At 29.4% G+C, this 8,743-nt stretch overlaps 1 protein-coding gene across 4 annotated transcripts in view; it reads right to left on the bottom strand.

The window, feature by feature from the left end:
• Positions 1–1,034: 1,034 nt before the first annotated feature.
• The window catches only part of LOC106467126, a 69,248-nt gene continuing 61,539 nt past the window's right edge, over positions 1,035–8,743 (bottom strand). For all 4 annotated transcript variants that reach the window (XM_022395256.1, XM_022395255.1, XM_022395259.1 and 1 more), the window contains exons 10-12: positions 6,527–6,659; positions 5,651–5,765; positions 1,035–2,943 (exon numbers count right to left, since the gene is read on the bottom strand). In XM_022395256.1, coding sequence (XP_022250964.1) covers positions 2,772–2,943; positions 5,651–5,765; positions 6,527–6,659 — 420 coding nt within the window. In that variant the 3' untranslated portion in view covers positions 1,035–2,771. The remainder of the gene's footprint in view (positions 2,944–5,650; positions 5,766–6,526; positions 6,660–8,743) is intronic.

Genomic DNA, 8,743 nt, shown 5'->3' with positions numbered 1-8,743 from the left:
ATTTAAGAATTATTTTTTAATATTTACTTTTAAATTAAAACATTAACTAATGTATAAGACTAAAATTTGAATTATGATCTACAATTTGATACCAAACTTTTTGACGTACATACATAAAAATAGTTCAATAACATTTTTAATGCAAGTCTACAAATCTGATGACATGCCCTTTGACCCCTGACCATAGGAAGACTAGTCGAGATAACGTTAAAGCATGAAATGCAAAATACATTTCAAGATGTAGAATTATCTAGAGATCTTCAGATGTAATAGTTAGTAAGCCCAGTCTAAGGGTCAAAATGCCATAAGCCAGCCATCAATAAATAAATAAAACTGCAGTTGAGATGTAATATTTACTAATTTAATATCTTGTAGACTAAATAACAAATTGACTGTGATACACATAAAGTAGGAATACAGATTATAATGAATAGCAAGTAGAAAAGCCTTCTATTCACCAGTGTTGACACGAATCTATAAAATTACACTGCATTGTTAAGTTTGTCCTCCTTAATGCCGTATCACTAAAAAAGAATCATGTTAAAGTCTTCTCTAAGGAATGCAGTGATGATTATCATATTAATTAACTTCTAGATAAAGTCAAGTTAGGTGCAAAAACTGAGATAAGAAAGTAGTAATGCTTACCTTCCTGGTCATTGGTACTTCTTTCTTTGAGTTTCATTTCCAATTGCTGAAGCTTACTATTTGGTTAAGAAATTAAGAAAAGAATCTTTACATAAATATATATTTTTTGTATAAATATTTTAGACTCATTGCATGAGATACAAAACACATTCATTATTAGCTGTGTTAATGCTAGACACCAACTGAAGTTTGAATTGTTATCCTGTTATTTATATAGATACAATGAAATGTCAATAATATTTGTGATTATTAAAAACTGAGTTTTTTCTTCAATGAACTGGATGCTGCTTTGATGACTTGAACTTCACACTAACACACCAAATAGAAGAAAGTGGTGTTGGACACTCTTCAGACTTCTTCACTTTTGGTTTATGAAAGTTTCCTATTAGTTTTTCTCCAATAACATTAAATTCATGGTAAAAGTGGACACAATGGGTCACAAGTTTTTCTTGATTGTTTTCTGTCAAATCAGAATATAAACTACATAGCATCTACATTGTTAAAAAACATTTTGAAATCAGTAGGTATGAAACCATGATGTTTTTAACTGGTACAAAATTTATAAACAAATAAATATAAAGTTATTTTAGTATTTTTTCTGTTTATAAACTAAATATATAGTTAAAATAAAAAACATGACAGTTGACACTACCATGAAACATTTAAATATCATACAAGTTTGATAAACATCACCTTTTCATCGTCAAGAGAGATATTCAAAACTGATTTGATATACACTTTAGACTGAAGCTGGGTGATGAGTGTAATTTGATAAAATATCATTCTCAAATAAAGACTTGGATGTTTGTACTAATGAAAAATTATTTTCATGAATTGTGACACAAATCAAAATTAACAATGGTAATATTTTGATTACTTGAATAGTTGGAATAATCTCGGACACTACTCAAGTTAATAGCCAAGCTCTACTTCAGATATTATAAAAAGTCTATCTAAATTGCGCTTAGGAAGGACTCTTGTATATTATACATATTTTGTATTGATACTTGATTAAAATCACCAATCACAAAATTACTTATAATTTAGTATCACATTATGACAATATAATCACATCCTGTAACAAAATAAAAATTTAACTATTAGAATGTTTTAGGATGCATATCTGCTTAAGTTTCTTTATAGATAGCAACAGGTAATTCATCTTGACATCTTGGGTAACTCTGTCTCCAAGTTTATGTAATATAATTTCATGTCTTATTCCTTTAATGTTCTATTAGAATATAGCAATGTGTTTTGTTTTGATACCTGTAAATACAGTAATAATTCAAAAGAGGATAGGAATCAGGAATGTTACTCCTAGCTACAACTTAGAATATAGCAATGTGTTTTGTTTTGATACCTGTAAATACAGTAATAATTCAAAAGAGGATAGGAATCAGTAAAATGAGTTCACAAACTCAAAATCAGGAATGTTACTCCTAGCTACAACTTAGAATATAGCAATGTGTTTTGTTTTGATACCTGTAAATACAGTAATAATTCAAAAGAGGATAGGAATCAGTAAAATGAACTAAAAATGAGTTCTCAAAATCAGGAATGTTACTCCTGGCTGCAACTTTTCTAACAAATATAGGGCATATCATAAAAGTTGTTAGTAAAAACTATGTATTTACCGAAAATTCACCTTACTATTTAAAATGCATACAGGTTAATAAAAAGTTATAAAATGGCATGGTAAAAATACAATAAAAATGCCATATTTACCCTTAACCCTGAGAAATAATGCAATATGAAGCTGTTGAATAGAAAGGTAAACATACAGAACACTTTGGTACTAGCACTGATCTACAAAGGATTTTGTCTTTCAAACCTCAAAACTAATCTTATATAATAAATATAATCTAAATAGTCCAATTTTTTTCAGAACACACATAAAATAATAGTTGGATTTAATCATTAAAGGTATTTTTGTTAACAGTTTTACATATATTTTTATCACCGTTATAAGACTGTACATAACATCACAATTATATACATTACAAGCTCTATTTACAATATATCGATATAAAAAAAAAAGCACAAAAGCTTAAGTTCCTGAGAGGGTATGAGTGGCTGCCTGCGCCTAAAGACTCAGAAAAGTTTTCAGTTGCTGAAACTACTCTAATTTAATGTACTAGAGAAGCAAACTCCATTCGCAGTCTATCAACTACTCCAGTGGACCGACTTGAACCTGAACGGCTAGTAGTCTGCACAAGACTTGAGGGTGGTTTTATTTCCTGGAAAAAGGCTTGTTCACCAGAAGATTGGTGAGCTAATACAGATTTCCCATCAAGGGAGCTGGTGGAGAGAGTTTACATGTATAAGTTTCATGATCTACGACGCTAAACATTTCAAACAATACTGTCTTCAGTACGTGTTAAAGAGATCTCTTAATATTTTATACTGGGGGGACAAACAAAGGGACTATTAAACACAGTATTAATTTTCAATAATGAAATTATTCCTAAAGAATTCAGAAGTTAATAAGGTTGTAATTATGTGAGATTTTAATTTCAGGCATTTAGATTGGGAAATGTTTGTCAACTTATGATGGAGGCAGGTTTCCCAAAACTTTATAGATGGTTTGCTTCACCAATTGGTTAGGAAACCTACTAGGAACAGTGCTATTTTAGATTTATTAAGTTATAACATGGAGATTGGGGAACAAGTGATCAATTAATTTTGATGTTTTACTGCATATGGAGATAAGGAATAATGATATTTTAGTTGCAAATTTCCAATAGATGAGACAAAAGTCAATTTAATTTAGGAGATACTGATCAAATGTGGAAAATTTTGAAATATTCAAGATAAACATGTCCCTTAGAGAATAAAAGGGTGCCTGTAAGTAAAAAACCATGTTGGCTTATAAAAGGTAAAATTAAAGAAAAGCATTATAAATATACAAAGTTTAAACTGACTGCCATAATATAAGATCAAGAGAGTTGGTCAAATAGTAAAAGCATATGAAAAAAAAGTTGGTGGAAAAAGTAAAAATTAATAGTAAGGACTTCTTTTAAATGTAAACAAAACGTTAGGATGGGAGAAGGGACTTTGATGAATGATGTAGGAAGGCTGGGTTATTAAATTTCAACTTTTTCTTCAATATTTAATAATGAAGATTTAAACAACATTCTTTGTCCTGAAACAAGGTTATGATATTAATTCTGATTTATTTATTTTTAAAAAAAAGGGAAGTTTAATGAATGATAAAGCTCCTGAGACAGATAATATACCCCCAATAGCTATGAAGAAGGTTAAGTTGGGATATATGAGCTACTTGCAAATTTCTGAAAGTGGGCAGATGCCAGAAAATTGGAAGTTAGATAATATTACTCCTCTCTTCAATAGAGTGGACAAAAATTGTTCCAGTAATTTTAGGCCCCTACTAGTCTGTCGGTGGTAAGAAAAACTTTTTAAAGTCTGGTAAAAGATGCTTTGCAAAGTCATTTAACACAATTTAAAACTGTTGGATATTCAGCAGTTTCATTGGGGGAAAATATTTTGATATTTTTTGAAAAGGTTACTGTTTATGTAAATGAGGGGACAAGTCTGGATTTGGTGCATTTGGATTTTCAGAAAAAAATTTTACCAGGTGCCACATAAAGACTTGTTAAAGAAAATTATTGCTGTAGTTGTGAGGGATAGATTGGAAGAAAGCAAATGTTTTTTTATAAATCGAGTTCAGTGAAACTGGATTACTCTTACAAGTGGAGTACCAGATACTCAGTGTTGGGATTGTTGCTTTTTTTTTATATTTACATCAATGAAGGAATGGTCAATAAGTTATTTAAATTTGCTGATGATATACAAAAGGCTGATGGCTTTTAATTAAAATAAATGCCAGGTAATGCATGAGCAATATCACAATTTGAATTATGAGCTTACTTTTGATGGGAATAATCTGAACAATGTATTGGAAAAAAAAGGATCTTGGTGTACCAATTATTCAATAACTTACTTTAGTCAGTGTGCTATTACTAGTTGTAGGGCAAATAAGAATTTAGGTTTTATCTAAAAAAATATTGAATACATGTCTAAAAGAGGTCATAATTTATTTGGCCACATTCTGAGTATTGACTGTGTTCAGTCTCCAGTGCCTTAACATATAAAAGACACTGAATTGTTGGAAATATTTCAGAGGAAAGTTATTATGATGATACCTGGGATGGAAAGATTATCATATTAAGATATTTGAAATTATTTTCTCTTAAAAAAAGAAGATTTACAGGGAATCTGATTAAGGTGTTTAAGATTGTTAAAGAAATTGATAATGTTGATGCATCTTCTATTTTTATAGCTAATAGTGAGAATAGTAGGACTAGGGAATTTAAGGGAAAGCTTGATAAATATTTGAATTATAATGTCAGGCTTTGTGTGTTTTATTTTAATTTAGTATTTGGGACACTCTAGATGAACCAACAGGTCCCTTGCTGTCCTTAAATTATGTAGGTTTAAAAAACAATACAAATTTAACTTTAGAGACATCAGCTGAAAAATCTTAAGTTTTGTCTTTTACATCATACTTAGATAAAAAGGTAGCTATACTATATCAACATGTTAATTTGATAGCTTACACAATGGTAAAATGTAAATATAATATGCTTCGCTTGTTATGTTAATGGATTTTGGGAAGATTCATATCTGAGCTCCTGCAGGCTGTCTTAAAAGCAGTTTCCTTTATTATGTGTTGGTACTATAAATATATATGCAATCTGCCATACTGGAAGTTAAAGTTGACCCAAAAAACCCATCAATTTTCATATTTGGAGCCACATTTTTTGCTTTAAGATAACACACATCATAAAGAAGAGGAGGATGTGCATGTTACAAAATATTACACCCTGTTTTTTACTTTATAATGGCATTTTTTGAAGTTAATGTTTCATGTACACAAACCTTTCAGATAGGGCATTTTGTAACCAGTTTTATATAATCAGTCCTTTACCTTAATGACTGTTTAATTCATACTTTCAAATTTTATTTATTGTATTATTACACTTACACAACTCTTACTTCTGATAACCCAGGATTCTTTTTGAAATTTTCCCTAATCTGCTGAATATGACGGCCAAACATGAAATCCACCCTTTGCTTTGAGCTGAATGGAAGAAAACCACCTAAAAATATATGGATCATCCTTTTCTTAGAATACTCCTAATTTTTTTAATAGGAGACTAGTGTTATGTCAAATAAAGGTTGAATAGGTTTTCTTTCAACTTTTCAATTAGAAACAATAACAAAAAAAGTTTAATCAGACAAAGTCGATAAACAATTACCTACAATTTGACTTAGAATATCTCGGTAGTTGAAGAATCGAGTACTCACTGAAAAAACAGAGATTTGTTATAGTGATTGTAGTTTTAGCATTTTAATTTCTTGTTTCAAAAAATCAAGTATAAATACAAATATTAATATATATGTAGGAAAGAGAAGATATTTTTTTATTATTCCAGGAAATAATTTGTTCATAGCACAAACATGAGTATAGATAATACAATTTTGTAGATCTTAATGATTTCCAGACTTATGTTTGTTCTGATTTTCAAAATGTTACTTTTATTCAAATCGTGGACAGTTTTTAAAAGTCAAGCAAAATGTAGTGCAATTAAACTTAATGTAATCGTCTTTATCATCTTATGAGTAACCAAGGCTGACTTGTTTGTTCTAATTTGAAGTGTATTCATTACTGTTGAAGGACAAAAAGAAAATTGGCTATGAAATTTAACTTTTTTTGTAGTTGCAACTATAAGTTTCTATTCTCTTCAACACAGGGAGTGAATTGATTAAGTTTGTTTTTAAAAGAAAGGAAAAGTGAAATTTTAAAAAAAAGAGATACTTGCAACTGAAAACAAACAAAAGAATAATTGTCTGTACACACCTGAAAGTTGTCTTTTGGCAACATCAAATACCACTTGATGAATAAATGGGTAACTTTCCATTGATGAACTCTGTTCTTTGCCTTGTTTTATGGTTGATTCCAAATTGCTAAGCTGATTCAGACCAACTTGCCACTATTTAGAACAAATTAAACTTATAATTAAAATACTTTTAGCAACATACATGTATGTCTTCATTTTAAAACATTTAAACTGGATGAATTAAAACAATTTCAACATTTTAGAATTTAAAGTACTACACGCATGTTCATTTTGCAGAGCTTTTAACAACATGCCATTTATTATACCTTTACTCATGTCTGGATACATTCTTCATAAACAATGGTAAAAGAAAAAAAAAGGTATTAGAAACTTCCTTGACTTAACACATCTAAGAGTTTTTGTACTTATAATCTGTTATTTGGCAGCCTTGACACAAAACATATTGTCACCAATGTTAAATTTCCTCTGTTATTCTTATTGTGCTTATACTTACTGGTAAATACCATTGAAAAAACTTGTCACACATGCATTTCTAAAGTGAAATATTGGCAGTGATCAGAAAAGTTAATAGACCAATATTTACATGTAACAATAAAATTAACTAACTAAAACTTTACGATAACGTCAAGGAATAAAAGAAATCTGTTTCAATTATAAGTAAACTACAAGAATGCTGATAATTAAGGTTTTGTTTTTCTCTCCTCTTTCACAGTTCCTCACATACCAGCTCAGTATGTGCTTGTGTTTTGTCTTGCAACATCTACCACAAAAAATTAATGTATCTAAACCATGAGACCCACTCTTAAATATTATACGGTAATAAGTTATAATACAGTTTAATTATTGTTAATCAATTTACATAAATGAAAATAATAATTCACTCTGTTTAGTTTAAGAAGCTTTGTATGCTGGTTGATTAAAGAATTGCCCCAATTTTCGAAGGTTACTACTACTATATTTCTAAATATCAAATATTGTTTAACTCAACATTAAGTAAAGAACTACAAATCACATTTAAATTTTTAACACTGCATTGGATTGCACTAAATTACCAAGAGGCTAGTAGTACTATAAAGAGCAGTCATATATTGTTACATAGTTCACATACCTGCCAACTTTCCAAACAAGAAAAGTAGATTTGTAAAAGTCCCAGCTTTGTGTTTACATTTTTTTTATTGCTCAATTAGTCAAAAAGTGTTAACTCAGTTTTAGTTTTATTTATTTAATGGCACAATATAAAATCTTTGTGATCAGCACTTGCATTGACAGCCAATCTTAAATGTATTTCCAAGCTTTAAAGGACCAATAACATCTGGGTATGCCATAACATATTAATCTCTAAACCAGTACAAAGCATTTGCCTTGTGTTTACTCAGTTGTAAAAATTTTACTTTCATTATCCTAACACTTTGAATCTTTCTGCTAAGATATATTTCCTACTCTGTCATTTTCAAGACATTTTGTAAATTCAATAATTCCGATATACAAGACAGTGGTCAAAGCCTATAGTTGAATGTATAGTAGTTCACACAAGATAAAGATGTATACACACACATTTATTTGACACCAAGTTTGAGAAAATAAGATACATTTTACTGAGTTATTAGCATGCATTGTGTGTTTTCTATTTGTATCTGCAAGTTAAAAAATTTGAACAGAAAATATAGAACATTTTAATTTGGAAATGGGTATGAAATTCAAAATGATTCTGCCTGGATTGGAATAGCAGGTATGTGTGATCAAGGTGTGCAAACTTAAAATACAAGTGATAAAAGTTGCTCTGCAGCTTTAAGCTGGTTACTAGATAAGATCTAAGTTCATGGTTATTAACCCAAGCTTATTTTACTACTTTTCTAAGCTATTGTGATATAAAATATGCACATGAGATATAATAAATAGACTTAATGCTACTTTGTTATAACCTTATGCAAATATTAAAAACCACAGGATCATTCATCTGATACATCTGCATCCATTAATACAAGGCTTTTTATACAATTTCAAATTCTGATTAACTAACTAGAACTTTAGTGATGGTAACTGGCCTACAGAATTTGAGGCTATGAGTTACATAGTTGAACCTATTTAATCATTTGAATGAGATTTGTGTGAGATTACAAAAAAAAAAGATACAACAAAGAGCAGTAAGTAAAAAAAATCTAATTTTTCATGTATTCAAGAACATAAGAGTTGTAGTAGAGGTAAGGTACTGAATT

The sequence above is a fragment of the Limulus polyphemus genome, unplaced genomic scaffold, assembly GCF_000517525.1.
Source record: "Limulus polyphemus unplaced genomic scaffold, Limulus_polyphemus-2.1.2 Scaffold2497, whole genome shotgun sequence".
In the NCBI taxonomy this organism is placed as follows: domain Eukaryota; kingdom Metazoa; phylum Arthropoda; class Merostomata; order Xiphosura; family Limulidae; genus Limulus; species Limulus polyphemus.
The sequence above is the reverse complement of the archived record's forward strand: the minus strand, read 5'-3'. Positions and strand labels throughout refer to the sequence as shown.